At 48.2% G+C, this 22,900-nt stretch overlaps 1 protein-coding gene across 1 annotated transcript in view; it reads right to left on the bottom strand.

Annotated features, from left to right (window-relative positions):
- Positions 1-22,900, bottom strand: part of LOC119957553 (zinc finger MIZ domain-containing protein 1-like) — a 191,096-nt gene that overhangs the window by 116,916 nt on the left and 51,280 nt on the right. The window contains 1 exon segment of the mRNA XM_038785701.1: positions 14,040-14,145. Within this exon segment, the coding sequence (XP_038641629.1) occupies positions 14,040-14,145 (106 nt within the window).

Here is a 22,900-nt window from a genome sequence, read left to right as displayed (position 1 = left end):
GAGTGTCGGTGTGTCACTGTATAACCCTGAGGTACAGTACTAGAGAGTGTCGGTGTATCACTGTATAACACTGGGGTACAGTACTAGAGAGTGTAGTGGTGTCACTGTATAACACTGGTCTACAGTACTAGAGAGTGTAGGTGTGTCACTCTATAACACTGGGGTACAGTACTAGAGAGTATAGGTGTGTCACTGTATAACACTGGGGTACAGTACTAGAGAATGTCGGTGTGTCACTGTATAACACTGGGGTACAGTACTAGAGAGTTTCGGTGTGTCACTGTATAACACTGGGGTACAGTACTAGAGAGTGTCGGTGTGTCACTGTATAACACTGGGGTACAGTACTAGAGAGTGTAGGTGTGTCACTGTATAACACTGGGGTACAGTACTAGAGAGTGTAGGTGTGTCACTGTATAACACTGGGGTACAGTACTAGAGAGTGTCAGGGTGTCACTGTATAACACTGGGGTACAGTACAAGAGAGTGTAGGTGTGTCACTGTATAACCCTGGGGTACAGTACTAGAGAGTGTCGGTGTGTCACTGTATAACACTGGGATACAGTACTAGAGAGTGTAGGTGTGTCACTGTATAACACTGGGGTACAGTACTAGAGAATGTCGGTGTGTCACTATAACACTGGGATACAGTACTAGAGAGTGTCGGTGTGTCAATGTATAAACTGGGGTACAGTACTAGAGAGTGTCGGTTTCTCACTGTATAACACTGGGGTACAGTACAAGAGAGTGTAGGTGTGTCACTGTATAACACTGGGGTACAGTACTAGAGAGTGTCGGTGTGTCAATGTATAAACTGGGGTACAGTACTAGAGAGTGTCGGTTTCTCACTGTATAACACTGGGGTACAGTACGGGAGAGTGTAGGTGTGTCACTGTATAACACTGGGGTACAGTACTAGAGAGTGTCGGTGTGTCACTGTATAACACTGGGGTACAGTACTAGACAGTGTAGGGATGTCACTGTATAACACTGGGGTACAGTACTAGAGAGTGTCGGTGTGTCACTGTATAACACTGGGGTACAGTACTGGAGAGTGTCGGTGTGTCACTGTATAACACTGGGGTACAGTACTAGAGAGTGTCGGTGTGTCACTGTATAACACTGGGGTACAGTACTGGAGAGTGTAGGTGTGTCACTGTATAACACTGGGATACAGTACTAGAGAGTGTCGGTGTGTCACTGTATAACACTGGGGTACAGTACTGGAGAGTGTAGGTGTGTCACTGTATAACACTGGGGTACAGTACTAGAGAGTATCGGTGTGTCACTGTATAACACTGGAGTACAGTACTAGAGAGTGTCGGTGTGTCACTGTATAACACTGGGGTACACTACTAGAGAGTGTCGGTGCGTCACTGTATAACACTGGGGTACAGTACTAGAGAGTGTCGGTGTGTCACTGTATAACACCTGGGTACAGTACTAGAGAGTGTCGGTGTATCACTGTATAACACTGGGGTACAGTACTAGAGAGTGTCTGTGTGTCACTGTATAACACTGGGGTACAGTACTAGAGAGTGTCGGTGTGTCACTGTATAACACTGGGATACAGTACTAGAGAGTGTCGGTGTGTCACTGTATAACACTGGGGTACAGTAGTAGAGAGTGTCGGTGTGTCACTGTATAACACTGGAGTACAGTACTAGAGAGTGTCGGTGTGTCACTGTATAACACTGGGGTACAGTACTAGAGAGTGTCGGTGTGTCACTATAACACTGGGAGACAGTACTAGAGAGTGTCGGTGTGTCACTATAACACTGGGATACAGTACTAGAGAGTGTCACTGTGTCACTGTATAACACTGGGGTACAGTACTAGAGAGTGTCGGTGTGTCACTGTATAACACTGGGGTACAGTACTAGAGAGTGTCAGGGTGTCACTGTATAACACTGGGATACAGTACTAGAGAGTGTCGGTGTGTCACTGTATAACACTGGGATACAGTACTAGAGAGTGTCGGTGTGTCACTGTATAACACTGGGGTACAGTACTAGAGAGTGTCTGTGTGTCACTGTATAACACTGGGGTACAGTACTAGAGAGTGTCGGTGTGTCACTGTATAACACTGGGGTACAGTACTAGAGAGTGTCGGTGTGTCACTATAACACTGGGAGACAGTACTAGAGAGTGTCGGTGTGTCACTGTATAACACTGGGGTACAGTACTAAAGAGTGTCGGTGTGTCACTGTATAACACTGGGATACAGTACTAGAGAGTGTTGGTGTGTCACTGTATAACACTGGGGTACAGTACTAGAGAGTGTTGGTGTGTCACTGTATAACACTGGGGTACAGTACTAGTGTCGGTGTGCCACTGTATAACACTGGGGTACAGTACTAGACAGTGTCAGTGTGTCACTGTATAACACTGGGATACAGTACTAGAGAGTGTCGGTGTGTCACTGTATAACACTGGGGTACAGTACTAGAGAGTGTCGGTGTGTCACTGTATAACACTGGGGTACAGTACTAGAGAGTGTCGGTGTGTCACTATAACACTGGGAGACAGTACTAGAGAGTTTCGGTGTATCACTGTATAACACTGGGGTACAGTACTAGAGAGTGTCGGTGTGTCACTGTATAACACTGGGGTACAGTACTAGAGAGTGTCTGTGTGTCACTGTATAACACTGGGGTACAGTACTAGAGAGTGTAGGGTGTCACTGTATAACACTGGGGTACAGTACTAGAGAGTGTCGGTGTGTCACTGTATAACACTGGGATACAGTACTAGAGAGTGTCGGTGTGTCACTGTATAACACTGGGATACAGTACTAGAGAGTGTCGGTGTGTCACTGTATAACACTGGCGTACAGTACTAGAGAGTGTAGGTGTGTCACTGTATAACACTGGGGTACAGTACTAGAGAGTGTCGGTGCGTCACTGTATAACACTGGGGTACAGTACTAGAGAGTGTAGGTGTGTCACTGTATAACACTGGGGTACAGTACTAGAGAGTGTAGGTGTGTCACTGTATAACACTGGTCTACAGTACTAGAGAGTGTAGGTGTGTCACTGTATAACACTGGTCTACAGTACTAGAGAGTGTAGGTGTGTCACTCTATAACACTGGGGTACAGTACTAGAGAGTATAGGTGTGTCACTGTATAACACTGGGGTACAGTACTAGAGAATGTCGGTTTGTCACTGTATAACACTGGGGTACAGTACTAGAGAGTGTAGGGATGTCACTGTATAACACTGGGATACAGTACTAGAGAGAATCGGTGTGTCACTGTATAACACTGGGGTACAGTACTAGAGAGTGTAGGGATGTCACTGTATAACACTGGGGTACAGTACTAGAGAGTGTCGGTGTGTCACTGTATAACACTGGGGTACAGTACTGGAGAGTGTAGGTGTGTCACTGTATAACACTGGGATACAGTACTAGAGAGTGTCGGTGTGTCACTGTATAACACTGGGGTACAGTACTAGAGAGTATCGGTGTGTCACTGTATAACACTGGAGTACAGTACTAGAGAGTGTCGGTGTGTCACTGTATAACACTGGGGTACAGTACTAGAGAGTGTCGGTGTGTCACTGTATAACACTGGGGTACACTACTAGAGAGTGTCGGTGCGTCACTGTATAACACTGGGGTACAGTACTAGAGAGTGTCGGTGTGTCACTGTATAACACTGGGGTACAGTACTAGAGAGTGTCGGTGTGTCACTGTATAACACCTGGGTACAGTACTAGAGAGTGTCAGTGTGTCACTGTATAACACTGGGATACAGTACTAGAGAGTGTCGGTGTGTCACTGTATAACACTGGGATACAATACTAGAGAGTGTTGGTGCGTCACTGTATAACACTGGGATACAGTACTAGAGAGTGTCTGTGTGTCACTGTATAACACTGGGGTACAGTACTAGAGAGTGTCGGTGTGTCACTGTATAACACTGGGGTACAGTACTAGAGAGTGTAGGTGTGTCACTGTATAACACTGGGGTACAGTACTAGAGAGTGTCGGTGTGTCACTGTATAACATTGGTGTGGAGATGCCGGCGTTGGACTGGGGTGAGCACAGTAAGAAGTCTTACAACACCAGGTTAAAGTCCAACAGGTTTGTTTCAAACACGAGCTTTCGGAGCACGGCTCCTTCTTCAGGTGAATGGAAAGGCTTGTTCCAGAAATGTTTATATAGACACAGTCAGAGATGCCCCGGAATGCGAGCACCTGCAGGCAATCAAATCATCAAAGATGCAGAGAGAGAGGTAACTCCAGGTTAAAGAGGTGTGAATTGTCCCAAGCCAGTTCAGTCGGTAGGCCTCTGCAAGTCCAGGCTTGTTGGTGGGGGCCGAATGTAATGCGACATGAATCCCAGATCCCGGTTGAGTCCACATTCATGCGTGTGGAACTTAGCTATAAGTTTTTGCTCAGCAATTTTGCGTTGTCGCGTCTCCTGAAGGCCTCCTTGTAGAATGCTGACCCGGAGATCAGAGGCTGAATGTCCTTGACTGCTGAAGTGTTCCCCAACTGGAAGGGAACAGTCCTGCCTGTTGATAGGCTTGGGACAATTCACACCTCTTTAACCTGGAGTTACCTCTCTCTCTGCATCTTTGATGATTTGATTGCCTGCAGGTGCTCGCATTCCGGGGCATCTCTGACTGTGTCTATATAAACATTTCTGGAACAAGCCTTTCCATTCACCTGAAGAAGGAGCCGTGCTCCGAAAGCTCGTGTTTGAAACAAACCTGTTGGACTTTAACCTGGTGTTGTAAGACTTCTTACTATAACATTGGGGTACAGTACTAGAGAGTGTCGGTGTGTCACTGTATAACACTGGGGTACAGTACTAGAGAGTGTAGGTGTGTCACTGTATAACACTGGGGCACAGTACTAGAGAGTGTAGGGGTGTCACTATAACACTGGGATACAGTACTACAGAGTGTCGGTGTGTCACTGTATAACACTGGTGTACAGTACTAGAAAGTGTAGGGGTGTCACTATAACACTGGGATACAGTACTACAGAGTGTCGGTGTGTCACTGTATAACACTGGTGTACAGTACTAGAAAGTGTAGGTGTGTCACTGTATAACACTGGGGTACAGTACTAGAGAGTGTAGGTGTGTCACTGTATAACACTGGGATACAGTACTAGAGAGTGTAGGTGTGTCACTGTATAACACTGGGGTACAGTACTAGAGAGTGTCGGTGTGTCACTATAACACTGGGGTACAGTACTAGAGAGTGTAGGTGTGTTACTCTATAACACTGGGGTACAGTACTAGAGAGTGTAGGTGTGTCACTGTATAACATTGGGGTACAGTACTGGAGAGTGTTGGTGTGTCACTATAACACTGGGATACAGTACTAGAGAGTGTAGGTGTGTTACTCTATAACACTGGGGTACAGTACTAGAGAGTGTAGGTGTGTCACTGTATAACACTGGTGTACAGTACTAGAGAGTGTCGGTGTGTCACTATAACACTGGTGTACAGTACTAGAGAGTGTAGGTGTGTCACTGTATAACACTGGGGTACAGTACTAGAGAGTGTAGGTGTGTCACTGTATAACACTGGGGTACAGTACTAGAGAGTGTAGGTGTGTCACTGTATAACACTGGGGTACGGTACTAGAGAGTGTCGGTGTGTCACTGTATAACACTTGGGTACAGTACTAGAGAGTGTCAATATGTCACTGTATAACACTGGGATACAGTACTAGAGAGTGTCGGTGTGTCACTGTATAACACTGGGATACAATACTAGAGAGTGTTGGTGCGTCACTGTATAACACTGGGATACAGTACTAGAGAGTGTCTGTGTGTCACTGTATAACACTGGGGTACAGTACTAGAGAGTGTCGGTGTGTCACTGTATAACACTGGGGTACAGTACTAGAGAGTGTAGGTGTGTCACTGTATAACACTGGGGTACGGTACTAGAGAGTGTCGGTGTGTCACTGTATAACACTTGGGTACAGTACTAGAGAAGATGGTAAAAGAGGGGGGGGTGTGGCATTGTTAATCAAGGAAAGTATTACGGCGGTAGAAAGGACGCTTGAGGACTCGTCTACTGAGGCAGTATGGGCCGAGGTTAGGAACAGTAGAGGAGAGGTCCCCTGTTGGGAGTTGTCTATAGACCTCCGAATAGTCCCAGAGATGTAGAGGAAAGGATTGCAAAGATGATTCTTGACAGGAGCGAGAGTAACAGGGTAGTTGTTATGGGAGACTTTAACTTTCCAAATATTGACTGGAAATACTATAGTTCGAGTACTATAGATGGGTCAGTTTTTGTGCAGTGTGTGCAGGAGGGTTTTCTGACACAGTATGTAGACAGGCCAACAAGGGGCGAGGCCACATTGGATTTGGTACTGGGTAATGAACCCGGCCAGGTGTTAGATTTAGATGTAGGTGAGCACTTTGGTGATAGTGATCACAACTCGGTTATGTTTACTTTAGCAATGGGCAGGGATAGGTATATACCGCAAGGCAAGAATTATAGCTGGGGGAAAGGCAATTATGATGCTATTCGGCAAGATTTAGGAGGTATAGGATGGGGAAGGAAACTGCAGGGGATGGGTACAATCGAAATGTGGAGCTTTTTCAAGGAACAGCTACTGCGTGTCCTTGATAAGTATGTACCTGTCAGGCAGGGAGGAAGTTGTCGAGCAAGGGAGCCGTGGTTTACTAAGAAAGTTGAAGCACTTGTCAAGAGGAAGAAGAAGGCTTATGTTAGGATGAGACATGAAGGCTCAGTTAGGGCACTTGAGAGTTACAGGTTAGCCAGGAAGGACCTAAAGGGAGAGTTAAGAAGAGCAAGGAGAGGACACGAAAAGTCGTTGGCGGATAGGATCAAGGAAAACCCTAAGGCTTTCTATAGGTATATCAGGAACAAACGAATGACTCGAGTAAGATTAGGGCCAATCAAGGATAGTAGTGGAAAGTTGTGTGTGGAATCAGAGGAGATAGGGGAAGCATTAAATGGATATTTTTCGTCAGTGTTTACACTGGAGAAAGACAATGTTGTCGAGGAGAACACTCAGGTTCAGTCGACCAGGCTAGATGGAATTGAGGTTCAAAAGGAGGAGGTGTTAGCAATTTTAGAAAATGTCAAAATAGATAAGTCCCCTGGGCCAGATGGGATTTATCCTAGGATTCTCTGGGAAGCCAGGGAGGAGATTGCTGAGCCTTTGTTCTTGATCTTTATGTCGTCTTTGTCGACAGGAATAGTGCCGGAAGACTGGAGGATAGCAAATGTTGTCCCCTTGTTCAAGAAGGGGAGTAGAGACAACCCTGGTAATTATAGACCTGTGAGCCTTACTTCGGTTGTGGGTAAAATGTTGGAAAAGGTTATAAGAGATAGGGTTTATAATCATCTTGAAAAGAACAAGTTGATTAGCGATACTCAACACGGTTTTGTGAAGGGTAGGTCATGTCTCACAAATCTTATTGAGTTTTTTGAGAAGGTGACCAAACAGGTGGATCAGGGTAAAGCTGTTGATGTGGTGTATATGGATTTCAGTAAGGCGTTTGATAAGGTTCCCCACGGTAGGCTATTGCAGAAAATAAGGAAGTATGGAATTGAAGGTGATTTAGCGGTTTGGATCAGTAATTGGCTAGCTGAAAGAAGACAGAGGGTGGTGGTTGATGGCAAATGTTCATCCTGGAGTTCAGTTACTAGTGGTGTACCGCAAGGATCTGTTTTGGGGCCACTGCTGTTTGTCATTTTTATAAATGACCTGGAAGAGGGTGTAGAAGGATGGGTTAGTAAATTTGCAGATGACACGAAGGTCGGTGGAGTTGTGGATACTGCTGAAGGATGTTATAGGATACAGAGGGACATAGATAAGCTGCAGAGCTGGGCTGAGAGGTGGCAGATGGAGTTTAATGCGGAAAAGTGTGAGGTGGTTCACTTTGGAAGGAGTAACAGGAATGCAGAGTACTGGGCTAATGGCAAGATTCTTGGTAGTGTAGATGAACAGAGAGATCTCGGCATCCAGGTACATAAATCCCTGAAAGTTGCCACCCAGGTTAATAGGGCTGTTAAGAAGGCATATGGTGTGCTAGCCTTTATAAGCAGGGGGATTGAGTTTCGGAACCACAAGGTCATGCTGCAGCTGTACATAACTCTGGTGCGGCCACACCTGGAGTACTGCGTGCAGTTCTGGTCACCACATTATAGGAAGGATGTGGAAGCTTTGGAAAGGGTTCAGAGGAGATTTACTAGGATGTTGCCTGGTATGGAGGGAAGGTCTTACGAGGAAAGGCTCAGGGAATTGAGGTTGTTTTCGTTAGAGAGGAGAAGGCTGAGAGGTGACTTAATAGAGACATATAAGATAGTCAGAGGGTTAGATAGGGTGGACAGTGAGAGTCTTTTTCCTCGGATGGTGATGACCAACACGAGGGGACATAGCTTTAAATTGAGGGGTGAGAGATATAGGACAGATGTCAGAGGCAGTTTCTTTACTCAGAGAGTAGTAGGGGTGTGGAACGCCCTGCCTGCAATAGTAGTAGACTCGCCAACTTTAAGGGTATTTAAGTGGTCACTGGATAGACATATGGATGAATGTGGAATAGTGTAGGTCAGATAGGCTTCAGATGGTTTCACAGGTCGGCGCAACATCGAGGGCCGAAGGGCCCGTACTGCGCTGTAGTGTTCTATGTTCTATGTTCTATAACACTGGGGTACAGTACTAGAGAGTGTCGGTGTGTCACTGTATAACACTGGGGTACAGTACTAGAGAGTGTCGGTGTGTCACTGTATAACACTGGGGTACAGTACTAGAGAGTGTAGGTGTGTCACTGTATAACACTGGGGTACAGTACTAGAGAGTGTCGGTGTGTCACTGTATAACACTGGGGTACAGTACTAGAGAGTGTAGGGGTGTCACTATAACACTGGGATACAGTACTACAGAGTGTCGGTGTGTCACTGTATAACACTGGTGTACAGTACTAGAAAGTGTAGGTGTGTCACTGTATAACACTGGGGTACAGTACTAGAGAGTGTAGGTGCGTCACTGTATAACACTGGGATACAGTACTAGAGAGTGTAGGTGTGTCACTGTATAACACTGGGGTACAGTACTAGAGAGTGTAGGTGTGTCACTGTATAACACTGGGGTACAGTACTAGAGAGTGTAGGTGTGTCACTATAACACTGGGGTACAGTACTAGAGAGTGTAGGTGTGTTACTCTATAACACTGGGGTACAGTACTAGAGAGTGTAGGTGTGTCACTGTATAACATTGGGGTACAGTACTGGAGAGTGTTGGTGTGTCACTGTATAACACTGGGGTACAGTACTAGAGAGTGTCGGTGTGTCACTGTATAACACTGGGGTACAGTACTAGAGAGTTTCAGTGTGTCACTGTATAACACTGGTGTACAGTACTAGAGAGTGTAGGTGTGTCACTGTATAACACTGGGGTACGGTACTAGAGTGTGTCGGTGTGTCACTGTATAACACTGGGGTACAGTACTAGAGAGTGTCAGTGTGTCACTGTATAACACTGGGGTACAGTACTAGAGAGTGTAGGTGTGTCACTGTATAACACTGGGGTACAGTACTAGAGAGTAGGTGTGTCACTGTATAACACTGGGGTACAGTACTAGAGAGTGTAGGTGTGTCACTGTATAACACTGGGGTACAGTACCAGAGTGTGTAGGTGTGTCACTGTTTAACACTGGGGTACAGTACTAGAGAGTGTAGGTGTATCACTGTATAACACTGGGGTACAGTACTAGAGAGTGTAGGTGTGTCACTGTATAACACTGGGGTACAGTACTAGAGAGTGTAGGTGTATCACTGTATGACACTGCGGTACAGTACTAGAGAGTGTAGGTGTGTCACTGTATAACACTGGGGTACAGTACTAGAGTGTAGGTGTATCACTGTATAACACTGGGGTACAGTACTAGAGAGTGTAGGTGTGTCACTGTATAACACTGGGGTACAGTACTAGAGAGTGTAGGTGTGTCACTGTATAACACTGCGGTACAGTACTAGAGAGTGTAGGTGTGTCACTGTATAACACTGGGGTACAGTACTAGAGTGTAGGTGTATCACTGTATAACACTGGGGTACAGTACTAGAGAGTATCGGTGTGTCACTGTATAACACTGGGGTACAGTACTAGAGAGTGTCGGTGTGTCACTGTATAACACTGGGGTACAGTACTAGAGAGTGTCGGTGTGTCACTGTATAACACTGGGGTACAGTACTAGAGAGTGTAGGTGTGTCACTGTATAACACTGGGGTACAGTACTAGAGAGTGTCGGTGTGTCACTGAATAACACTGGGGTACAGTACTAGAGAGTGTAGGTGTGTCACTGTATAACACTGGGGTACAGTACTAGAGAGTGTAGGTGTGTCACTGTATAACACTGGGGTACAGTACTAGAGAGTGTAGGTGTGTCACTGTATAACACTGGGGTACAGTACTAGAGAGTGTCGGTGTGTCACTGTATAACACTGGGGTACAGTACTAGAGAGTGTCGGTGTGTCACTGTATAACACTGGGGTACAGTACTAGAGAGTGTCGGTGTGTCACTGTATAACACTGGGGTACAGTACTAGAGAGTGTAGGTGTGTCACTGTATAACACTGGGGTACAGTACTAGAGAGTGTCGGTGTGTCACTGTATAACACTGGGGTACAGTACTAGAGTGTCGCTGTGTCACTGTATAACACTGGGGTACAGTACTAGAGAGTGTAGGTGTGTCACTGTATAACACTGGGATACAGTACTAGAGTGTGTCGGTGTGTCACTGTATAACACTGGGATACAGTAGTAGAGAGCGTAGGTGTGCCACTGTATAACACTGGAGTACATTGCTAGAGAGTGTAGGTGTGTCACTGTATAACACCGGGGTACAGTACTAGAGAATGTAGGTGTGTCACTGTATAACACTGGGGTACAGTACTAGAGAGTGTAGGTGTGTCACTGTATAACACTGGGGTACAGTACTAGAGAGTGTAGGTGTGTCACTGTATAACACTGGGGTACAGTACTAGAGAGTGTAGGTGTGTCACTGTATAACACTGGAGTACAGTACTAGAGAGTGTAGGTGTGTCACTGTATAACACTGGGGTACAGTAATAGAGAGTGTCGGTGTGTCACTGTATAACACTGGGGTACAGTACTAGAGAGTGTAGGTGTGTCACTGTATAACACTGGAGTACAGTACTAGAGAGTGTAGGTGTGTCACTGTATAACACTGGGGTACAGTACTAGAGAGAATCGGTGTGTCACTGTATAACACTGGGGTACAGTACTAGAGAGTGTAGGGATGTCACTGTATAACACTGGGGTACAGTACTAGAGTGTGTCTGTGTGTCACTGTATAACACTGGTCTACAGTACTAGAGAGTGTAGGTGTGTCACTGTATAACACTTGGGTACAGTACTAGAGAGTGTAGGGGTGTCACTGTATAACACTGGGGTACAGTACTAGAGAGTGTCGGTGTGTCACTGTATAACACTGAGGTACAGTACTAGAGTGTGTCGGTGTGTCACTGTATAACACTGGGGTACAGTACTAGAGAGTGTCGGTGTGTCACTGTATAACACTGGGGTACAGTACTAGAGAGTGTAGGTGTGTCACTGTATAACACTGGTCTACAGTACTAGAGAGTGTAGGGATGTCACTGTATAACACTGGGGTACAGTACTAGAGAGTGTAGGGATGTCACTGTATAACACTGAGGTACAGTACTAGAGTGTGTCGGTGTGTCACTGTATAACACTGGGGTACAGTACTAGAGAGTGTCGGTGTGTCACTGTATAACACTGGGGTACAGTACTAGAGAGTGTAGGTGTGTCACTGTATAACACTGGTCTACAGTACTAGAGAGTGTAGGGATGTCACTGTATAACACTGGAGTACAGTACTAGAGAGTGTAGGGATGTCACTGTATAACACTGGGGTACAGTACTAGAGAGTGTCGGTGTGTCACTGTATAACACTGGAGTACAGTACTAGAGAGTGTCGGTGTGTCACTGTATAACACTGGAGTACAGTACTAGAGAGTGTAGGTGTGTCACTGTATAACACTGGGGTACAGTACTAGAGAGTGTCGGTGTATCACTGTATAACACTGGGTACAGTACTAGAGAGTGTCGGTGTATCACTGTATAACACTGGGGTACAGTACTAGAGAGTGTAGGTGTGTCACTGTATAACACTGGGGTACAGTACTAGAGAGTGTCGGTGTATCACTGTATAACACTGGAGTACAGTACTAGAGAGTGTAGGTGTGTCACTGTATAACACTGGGGTACAGTACTAGAGAGTGTCGGTGTATCACTGTATAACACTTGGGTGCAGTACTAGAGAGTGTAGGTGTGTCACTGTATAACACTGGGGTACAGTACTAGAGAGTGTCGGTGTGTCACTGTATAACACTGGGGTACAGTACTAGAGAGTGTCGGTGTGTCACTGTATAACACTGGGGTACAGTACTAGAGAGTGTAGGTGTATCACTGTATAACACTGGAGTACAGTAATGTGTCTTGTACAATACTGGAATGAAGGTCACCTATAGTCGCAGATGTGCATCGGCTGCATTCCTATTTCTGCTCCCAAGCCCCAAGAAAGTTCTCCCTCATGTGACCTGTTTTTCTTTTTCCCTCTGCCTCTCCATGCACCCCACTGGCAACTGGGTGGCACGATAGCACAGTGGTTAGCACTGGGGCTTCACAGAGTGGCAGGGACCCGGCTTCGATTCCCAGCTCGGGTCACTGTCTGTCCCGAAAGACGTGCTTGTTGGGTGAATTGGACATTCTGAATTCTCCCTCCGTGTACCCGAACAGGCGCCGGAATGTGGCGACTAGGGGCTTTTCACAGTAACCTCATTGCAGCGTTAATGTGAGCCGACTTGTGACACGAATAAAGATTATTATTCTCCCGGTTTACTCGAGTAAAACCATTCAAGAATTAAACCATCGCCAGCAAATCTCTCCTTATCCTTCTCTGCTTCAAGAATAAGCACAACTTCTTCACCCACTCATGGTTTACACATTCTTCCCCCATGTACACAGCAGACTAGCCCACCCCAGATGGGGGAGAACGCAGTGATAAATGGTATCGTGCGCTCCTCCAATGTTTTGACTGGAATTCCTTTCTTGGTGAAGACGAGGATCGCCTGTGCCTGTTCATCAACCTTCTCAAGCGGCGGCGGCACAGTGGTTAGCACTGCTGCCTCACAGCGCCAGGGACTCGGGTTCAATTCCGGCCTTGGATGACTGTCTGTGTGGAGTCTGCACCGTGTCTGCCTGGGTTTCCTCCGGGTGCTCCGGAGATGTGCAGGTTAGGCGGTGGAGTTACTGGGACACGGAGGGGTGGGCAGGACTAGAGTGCCAATTTCAAGGGTCGGTGCAGCTTCAATGGGCCGAATGGCCATGGGGATTCTATGAATCTATAAATCTGTAAGAGCTATGTCCACTCAGCCTGAGGTTTTGCTGTTTCTCCACCCTCTTTAAGCTCCTTATTCTTCCTTTCGAAATTAGAATTAGCAGGGAAGTCCCACTCCCTGTAACCCCACCTCATGCTTTGGAGGAAACTGGAGCACCCGGAGGAAACCCACACGGGGAGAACGTGACACAGATAGCCACGCAAGGCCGGAATCGGACCCGGGTCCCCGGCGCCGTGAGGCAGCAGTGCTAACCACTGCTCCGCCCACAGCATCAGACCTCTCTGTGTTGAACCACATCTGCGAGGTGACCCACCCGTCTCTCTGACCTGTCGGTCAGGTCTTTTCCTGCGCTGTTCACGGGTTACTACAGGGTAGCTACTTATTTACTGCCACACAGTTCATGTGTTTATCAGCATTCATAGGATATATAAAACCAGCGAGAGACAGATCCTGGTTTGAAACCCAGGGGCTGGTTTAGCTCACAAGGCTAAATCGCTGGCTTATCAAGCAGGCCAGCAGCACGGTTTGATTCCCGTACCAGCCTCCCCGGACAGGCGCCGGAATGTGGCGACTAGGGGCTTTTCACAGTTCACCCCTCTGTTACATTAATGCTATAGAGGCAAATGCGGTGGTGAGTAGTTGCCCCTTACCTGCCGATTTGGGACGGAACATCTCTCTGTGGGCAGCGCAAACCGCCAATAATCGATAACCAAGCTCCAAATCAAACCCTTGCTGGGTCGATACGTGACTCACCACCTGTAAGAGAAGCAAAGCAAATTAATACTTGACCTCTAAAGACTGTGGCTACTGGGGCAGGCCAGAGGCTGGGAATCCTGCGGAGAGTAACTCACCTCCTGACTCCCCCCAAAGCCTGTCCACCATCTACAAGGCACAAGCCAGGAGTGTGAGGGAATACTCTCCACTTGCCTGGATGAGTGCGGTTCCCAACAACACTCAAGAAGCTCAACACCATCCAGGACAAAGCAGCCCCCCGCTTGATCGGCACCCCATCCACAAATATTCACTCCCTCCACCACCGACGCACAGTGGCAGCCGTGTGTACCATCTACAAGATGCACTGCAGCAACTCACCAAGGCTCCTTAGGCAGCACCTTCCAAACCCACGATCCTCTACCATCTAGAAGGTCAAGAGCAGCAGATACCTGGGAACCCCACCACCTGGAGGTTCCCCTCCAAGTCACTCACCGCCCCGACTTGGAAATATATCGGCCGTTCCTTCACTGTCGCTGGGGCAAAATCCTGGAACTCCCTCCCTAACAGCACTGTGGGTGTACCTACACCACACGGCCCGCAGCGGCTCAAGAAGGCGCAAATCCTCTGAGGTGAGGGGGGAGGATGCAGATGCAGGTCTCAGAGGTGAAGGATTTTCACTTGCTCGTCTTATACTGAAGCGTAAGTTGAAGGCAAGTTAACTTGGAGATTTGCACTGTTAAGATTTAGATGGTGACTCACACTGTGACCTTTGAGTACGTCAGGAATCTGAAGGCTTTTACTCTTCTCACTGTTCCCGGGGGCTGTTAAGAGCTCCCACGTCACTATCCGAAGAAGGGTAGCTATGTCTCACGGTGTCCTGGCCAATATTCCAATGTGGATTAACTGCTTATTGGCACACCGACTCCACAGGAGGAAGTTTGCTTTCAACAGGTTGCAAGGGAAAAGCCCCAGCGGTTTCAGGCCAGCCGGTTTAACATCCGCGCTGGAGAAGCTTCTAGAAACAATTATTCGCAAGAGAATAAGGCGCCATGTGGGTTGATTAGGAAGAGCCTGTATGGATTGCTAAAGGGGAAATCATATTTACTGAATTGCTGGATAGTTTTGAGGTGGTCACAGAGAGGGTCGATGAGGGCAACGTTCTTGATGCGATGGACTTCCAGAAGACATTCGACACAGTGCCACACAACAGACTTGTGAAAAACATTAAAGCTCATGGACTAAAAGGGACAGTAACAACGTGGATACAAAATTGGCTGAATTGTAGGAGGCAGAGAGTGACGGTCAATGGATATTTCTGGGGCTGGAGGAAGGTTTGTTGTGGTGTTCCCCAGGGTCAGTATTGGGACTCTTGCTTTTCCGAATATATTTTAATGATCTAGATCAGGGGTGGGCAAACTACGGCCCGCGGGCCGCATGCGGCCCGCCAAAGGTATTTCTGCGGCCCACCAAGTCATTAAAAAAAAAAAAAAAAAAATTTAAAAAAAATTTTTTTTTTTTTTTTTTTTTTAAATTTTTTTTTTTAAAGGTTAATGGGTGGGGGGGCTGTTGGGTTACTTACTGGTATAGGGTGGATACGTTGACTTGAGTAGGGTGATCATTGCTTGGCACAACGTCAAGGGCCGAAGGGCCTGTTCTGTGCTGTACTGTTCTATGTTCTATATGAGGCGCCCACAATCATAACCGGGTGAAGTAATTATTTACTTAATATACTATGCGGCCCTTTGTGAATTGTGAATTTCTGAATGCGGCCCTTGCACGGAAAAGTTTGCCCACCCCTGATCTAGATCATGGTGTGCAGGGGACTATTTAAAACTTTGCGGCTGACACAAAACTTGTAAGTATTTAGAACAGTTTACATCTTCTAAAGGACATAGACAAGTGGGTGGAGTGGGCGGCAGATGAAGTTCAATGCGGAGAAGTGTGAGGTGATTCACGTTGGCAGGAAGAACATGGAGACACAATACAAAATAAGGGGTACAATGCTTAAAGGGGGTGCAGAAGAGGAGGGACTTGGGCGAATATTTGCGTAGATCAATAAAGGTGGAGATCAATAGTAAGGGCAGTATGGTGGCGCAGTGGTTAGCACAGCCACCTCACGACGCCGAGGACCCGGGTTTAATCTCGGCCCCGGGTCACTGTCCGTGTGGAGTTTGAACGTTCTCCCCATGTCTGCGTGGGTCTCACCCCTACAACCCAAGTAGGTGGATTGGCCACACTAAATTGCCCCTTAATTGGAAAACAGAGAATTGCGTACTCTAAATTTAAAACAATAAATAAAACAAATGGTATTCTGGGCTTTATTAATAGGGGTACAGAGTGCGAGAGCGAGGAGGTTATTCTGAACTTATACAAGACACCAGTTAGACCTCGGCTGGAATATTGAGCACAGTTCTGGGTGCCACACTACAGGAAGGATGTGAACACATTGGAGCGAGTGCAGAGGAGGTTCACAAGAACGATTCAGGGATGAGAAACTTCGGTTGTGAGGACAGATCGGATTCTCCTGGGAGAGAAGAAGGCTGAGAGGAGATTTGATAGAGACGTTCAAATTCCTGAGGAGAAGGGGCAGCACGGTGGCCTAATGGTTAGCACAACCGCCTCACGGCGCTGAGGTCCCAGGTTCGATCCCGGCTCTGGGTCACTGTCCGTGTGGACTTTGCACATTCTCCCCGTGTCTGTGTGGGTTTCGCCCCCCCACAACCCAAAGATGTGCAGAGTAGGTGGATTGGAAAAGCTAAATTGCCCCTTAATTGGAAACAATTAATTGGGTACTCTAAATTTATAAAAAAAAAAATAAATAAATAAATTCCTGAAGAGAGAGTAGACGGGGAGAAACCGTTCCCGCTGGGAAAAGGATCGAGAGGGGACAGATTTAAAGTGATTTGCAAAAGAAGCAAACGTGATGGGAGAAAGAAAACAGCGAGTGGTTTGGGTCTGGAATGCACTGTCTGCAAGTGTGGTGGAGGCAGCTTCAATCGAGGCGTTCCAGAGGGTATTGGGTGATTATTTGAATAGAAACAATGCTCAAGGGTACGGGGAAGAGGTCGGGGAACGGCACATAATGGCCCGTTTGGAGAGCTAGTACGGACACGATGGGCCGAATGGCCTCCTTTTGCGCCGCAATGATTCTGTGATTCTGCTCGTCTATGTCAGAAGGTTGTGGGACCAAGTCTGTCTCCTGGACTCGAGCCCAAGAGCTAGGGCTGAGGGAGTGCTGCACTGTTGGAGGAGTCTGCCTGCTGTCATTCCCCTAGATGGTCACGGGTGTGGGTTTGTTGTCGAAGAGAGGCATGCCACATTGCAGCAGTGCACCTCATGGATGGCACATGGGCGAATGTTTGTGGATGGGGCGCCGATCAAGCGGGGCTGCTTTTTCCTGGATGGTCTCGAGCCTCTCGAGTGTTGTTGGGAGCTGCACTCATCTAGGCAAGTGGAGAGTATTCCCTCACACTCCTGACTTGTGCCTTGTAGGTAGGTGGTGGACAGGCTTTGGAGGGGGGGGGGGACAGCCATGTGGCAACCATTAAGCAAGGCTGACCTCCAACCTCAGGCCCACCTTCCTCCATCGCCCCTACATCCTTGAACTCCCTCAGTGTCCACCTTTCTATCTGGGATGAACTCAACGGTGGAGCATCACCAGCTCCCTGAGGGAGCGAGTTCTCAATATTCGGGAGAAAGAGGCGTTTCCTCCTCTCGATCCGAAATGGGAATATGGCCCAGCCAGTGAGGGGAAAACACTCTCACAGCATCTCCCAGAGGGATTTTATCGTGTTTTTTAAATTCGTTCATGGGTCGTGGGTGTCGCAGGCTGTGCCAGCATTTATTGCCCATTCCTAATTGCCCTTGAGGGGCAGTTAAGAGTCGATCACGTTGCTGTGGGTCTGGAGTCACATGTAGGCTCGGCCGGGTAAAGAACGGCAGATTTCCTTCCCTAAAGGACATTAGCGAACCAGACAGGTTTTTGCAGCAATGTGGTTCGTACCATAGAATTTACAGTGCAGAAGGAGGCCATTCGGCCCATCAACTCTGCACCAGCTCTTGGAAAGAGCAGACCTCCACCCTATCCCCGTAACCCAGTAACCCCCCACCCAGCCTTTTTGGACACTTAACGTGGCCAATCCACATTACCTGCACATCTTTGGATCTTTTTGAGGGCAGCGCAGTAGCACAAGTGGATAGCACTGTGGCTTCACAGCGCCAGGGTCCCAGGTTCGATTCCCCGCTGGGTCACTGTCTGTGCGGAGTCTGCAGATTCTCCCCCGTGCCTGCGTAGGTTTCCTCCGGGTGCTCCGGTTTCCTCCCACAGTCCAAAGACGTGCAGGTTAGGTGGATTGGCCACGCTAAATTGCCCTTAGTGACCAAAAAGGTTAGGAGGGGTTATTGGGTGGAAGTGAGGGCTTAAGTGGGTCGGTGCAGACTCGATGGGCCGAATGGCCGAATGCACTGTATGTTCTATGGGAGGAAACCCACGCAGACACGGGGGGGAGAACGTGCAGAATCCGCGTAGACAGTGACCCAAGCCGGGAATCGAACCTGGGACCCTGGCGCTGTGAAGCGACAATGCTAACCACTTGTGCTACCGTGCCGCCCAATAACCACCGCCATTCGTGGTTAGAGTTTTCAATTCAGAGTTTTATTGATGTCAGATTTCACCATCTGCAGTGGCAGGATTTGAACCTGGCATTACTCTGGGTCTCTGGTTTACTAGTCCAGCGACAATACCACCGCCTCCCCCTAGGAGGAGCTGTTTGTGTTGCTCCTGGCACCCAACAATGCACAAAGAGGAAGATTCAAGATCAATAACCGCCTCGCCGCTTTAATTCCACTATTGCTGCCCAAGGCTCTATGAAAAGCACTTCCCGCAAATATTTTTCATTGCAAATTACACCTTGCTTTCAACCACTAATCGGTCCCCATTACACACTCCTGCCTTCGCACAATTTGAGCCTTGAAACTAACACAGTCACAACTCGGTTGACGAGGTGGAAAGCTGGCCAGGGCTGGCTGCACAATGGTTAGCACTGGCGCCTCACAGGCGCCAGGGGCCCGGGTTCAATTCCAACCTCGGGCGCGGAGTCTGCACGTTCTCCCCGTGTCTGCGTGGGTTTCCTCCGGGTGCTCCAGTTTCCTCCCACAGACCAAAGATGTGCAGGTTAGGTGGATTGGCCGTGCTAAATTGTCTCTTAGTGTCCAAAGATGTGCAGGTTAGGTGGATTGGCCGTGCTAAATTGTCTCTTAGTGTCCAACGATGTACAGGTTAGGTGGATTGGCCGTGCTAAATTGTCTCTTAGTGTCCAAAGATGTACAGGTTAGGTGGATTGGCCGTGCTAAATTGTCTCTTAGTGTCCAAAGATGTGCAGGTTAGGTGTATTGGCCATGCTAAATTGCCCTTAGTGTCTAAGGATGTGCAGGCTAGAACATAGAACAGTACAGCACAGAACAGGCCCTTCGGCCCTCGATGTTGTGCCGAGCAATGATCACCCTACTCAAACCCACGTATCCACCCTATACCCGTAACCTAACAACCCCCCCTTAACCTTACATTTTAGGACACTACGGGCAATTTAGCATGGCCAATCCACCTAACCTGCACAACTTTGGACTGTGGGAGGAAACCGGAGCACCCGGAGGAAACCCACGCACACACGGGGAGGACGTGCAGACTCCGCACAGACAGTGACCCAAGCCGGGAATCGAACCTGGGAGCCTGGAGCTGTGAAGCATTTATGCTAACCACCATGCTACCGTGCTGCCCCCAAAGATAGGGTTATGGGGATAGGATTGAGAATTGGGCCTGGGTAGATCGCTCTTTCAGAGGGTCGGTGCAGACTCGATGGACCGAATGGCCTCCTTCTGCACTGTAGGGATTATATGGCTTCGTGAAACCACAGAACAGTTGCATCACATTCTTCCACTTTCTGCTCTGTCCAGACCCATCATGATTTCGAACCACTTTATCCATTCTCCCCTCGACCTCCTCTTTTCCGATTACAGACCCAGCTTCTCCAACCTCACCGAGGTCCCCTCCGTTACCTCTCTCACTCACGATGGCCTGAATGGCGGGTCTCGGGAATATATTCTCACCAACCTCAAGATCTCTGCTGCCATTTAACGGGAAGAGGTCCCACCTTGGCGAGCTGAAGAGGCAATCAGCCCCCTCCAGAAACGGTGCCACAGTGGCCGGAAGAGGTACTGCACATAAATGCCAGAGCTTAATAATAGAACATAGAACTGTACAGCACAGTACAGGCCCTTCGGCTCACGATGTTGTGCCGAACTAGTCTGAAACTAAGATCAAATCAACCTACTCCCAATCATTCTAGTGCACTCCATATGCCTATCCAATAAACGCTTAAAAGTTCCTAAAGTGTCCGGCTCCATAATAATAAATAATCTTTATTATAGTCACAAGTAGCCTTACATTGACACCGCAATGAAGTTACTGTGAAAAGCCCCTAGTCGCCACATTCCGGCGCCTGTTTGGGTACACACGAGGGAGAATTCAGAATGTCCAATTCACCTAACAAGCATGTCTTTCGGGACTTGTGGGGGGAAACCGGAGCACCCGGAGGAAACCCACGCAGACACGGGGAGAACGGGCAGACTCCCGACAGACAGTGACCCAAGCCGGGAATCGAACCTGAGACCCGAGCGCTGTGAAGCAACAGTGCTAACCACTGTGCCGCCATGCCGCCCCGTACTGTGTCAAGGGTCCCAGGGAGGGAGGATAGGAAAGGCCTTTGGGTGGGGGGGGGGTTACTGGGGTCTCGAAGAAAGTACTGGAGTCCCTCACTCACGCTCTCTGCCTCCACATGTAAGCCCCTCATTTAAACCTACTCAGTCCCGACCCTCGTTTTACCACTGTTACTATTCATATGCCCGTAGAAAAGTTTTGTATTTCTTTTTGACGTTAGCTGCCGACCTCTTCTCATACTCTCTCTTTGCCTCTCTTATTTCTTCCTTTGCTTCCCCTCTGACCTCTCCATAGTCAGCCTGTTTCTCCCTGGTATTGCCAGTCCCACGCATGCTATTTCTGCTTCCTCTTACCCTCTGTCGCCTTTGCCATCCAGCGGGCTCTGGATCTGTGTGTCATACCTGATCCACCAGGCGCTAAGGTGGCGCAGTGGTTAGCACTGCTGCCTCACGGCACCGAGGTCCCAGGTTCGATCCCAACCCCGGGTCACTGTCCGTGTGGAGTTTGCACATTCTCCCCCGTTTCGTCCCCACAACCCAAAGATGTGCAGGGCAGGTGAATTGGACACCCTAAATTGCCGCTTAATTGGAAAAAAAATGAATTGAGCACTCGGAATTTATTTATTTTTAAATACCTGGGTCAGCTCCTTACTCACCCCATTGAAATTGTCCCTCCCAATTATTTCTATATCCATAATTTTTTTCTTTAACACTCGATTGTCCCATAGCTAACCGAAACCTGACGAGATTATGATCACTCTTCCCTCATTTCCCCACACTGGCACTTGTTCCACTTGACTTGGCTCATTTCGAAGGGCTGGTTTAGCACAGTGGGCTAAACAGCTGGCTGGTAATGCAGAACAAAGCCAGCAGCGCGGGTTCAATTCCCGTAGCGGCCTCCCCGAACAGGCGCCGGAATGTGGCGACTAGGGGCTTTTCACAGTAACTTCATTTGAAGCCGACTTGTGACAATAAGCGATTATTATTATTATTATTATTATTAAGAAGCAGATCCAGCAATCTGGAAGCGCAAGGGAAAATTCTCCTGACCACGCTCTGGGGTAATGCCAGCCACTTTCTGCACAGGAAGCTCGCACAAGCAACAATTCGATGTGCCTTTTTCTTTTAAATGTATTATTTCAAATAATTATGTTTCTGGGGGGATAAGTTATTGTCCAGGGCAGCAGGAACACACTGGCAGAATGACAAATCCAAATCATTAAGTAGCCTCACCTGGACTAAACTAACACGTCGCGAACAACTTGGCGCCTTCAAGTCTTTTCCGACATTGCTCACTCAACACCAATCTCAGCAGCGTAGCTCTTTGATGACGCTCATAACCCAGCTTCCAATTGGCATTCGCATTCACCTCAGCGCCTGGGCCAGCTGCCATTAATTTATGCTGCCAAGCAGCCCCCAATTTGTTTGATTTCAAACAGCTGACCCGACGCGAACGACGCCCGCTTTGTGGAGGCTTGCTGTGGGCAGATTGTCTGCCACGTTTCCCATCTGACAACACTTCGACGAGTCCCTTGCCGACGGTGGAGGTTGGCGGACCCGAATTCCTAGGGCCTGGTTTCCGGGCCTGGACGCACAGTATTGGAGGGTTTGCGGGGGCCGAGCGCACCTCAAAACATCCCCACTCCAGCTCGGAAGATGCTTCTTATAGCCACTGGGACATGTAATTCTTAGCCTGTGTCCGTACTGTGAGTCTAGGCTAGAATCCTTGCTCAGCACTTGCATGTCGAGGGTACGATTTACAGGGCTGTTCGCTTGAAGGCTGGAAAGGTCCACGGCAGCCGCCTTGGCACTTAGAGCCATTACAGAACAAAAGGAGGCCATTCAGCCCACTGGATCCATGCCAGCTCTGAGTAGCTCACTACATTCCCCCTTGCTCTACCCCCATTTTTTTGAGAATCCCGATAGTGCAGAAAGAGGCCATTCGGCCCATCGCGTCCGCACCGACCCTCTGACAGAGCACCCCCACCTAGGACCCACTCCCCCATCCCATCCCCGCAACCCGCGCATCTTTGGACTGTGGGAGGAAACCAGAGCATCCGTTGGAAACTCACGCAGACACGGG

This window comes from Scyliorhinus canicula, chromosome 26 (genome assembly GCF_902713615.1).
Source record: "Scyliorhinus canicula chromosome 26, sScyCan1.1, whole genome shotgun sequence".
Taxonomy (NCBI): Eukaryota; Metazoa; Chordata; class Chondrichthyes; order Carcharhiniformes; family Scyliorhinidae; genus Scyliorhinus; species Scyliorhinus canicula.
This window is presented reverse-complemented; position numbering and strand designations above follow the sequence as displayed.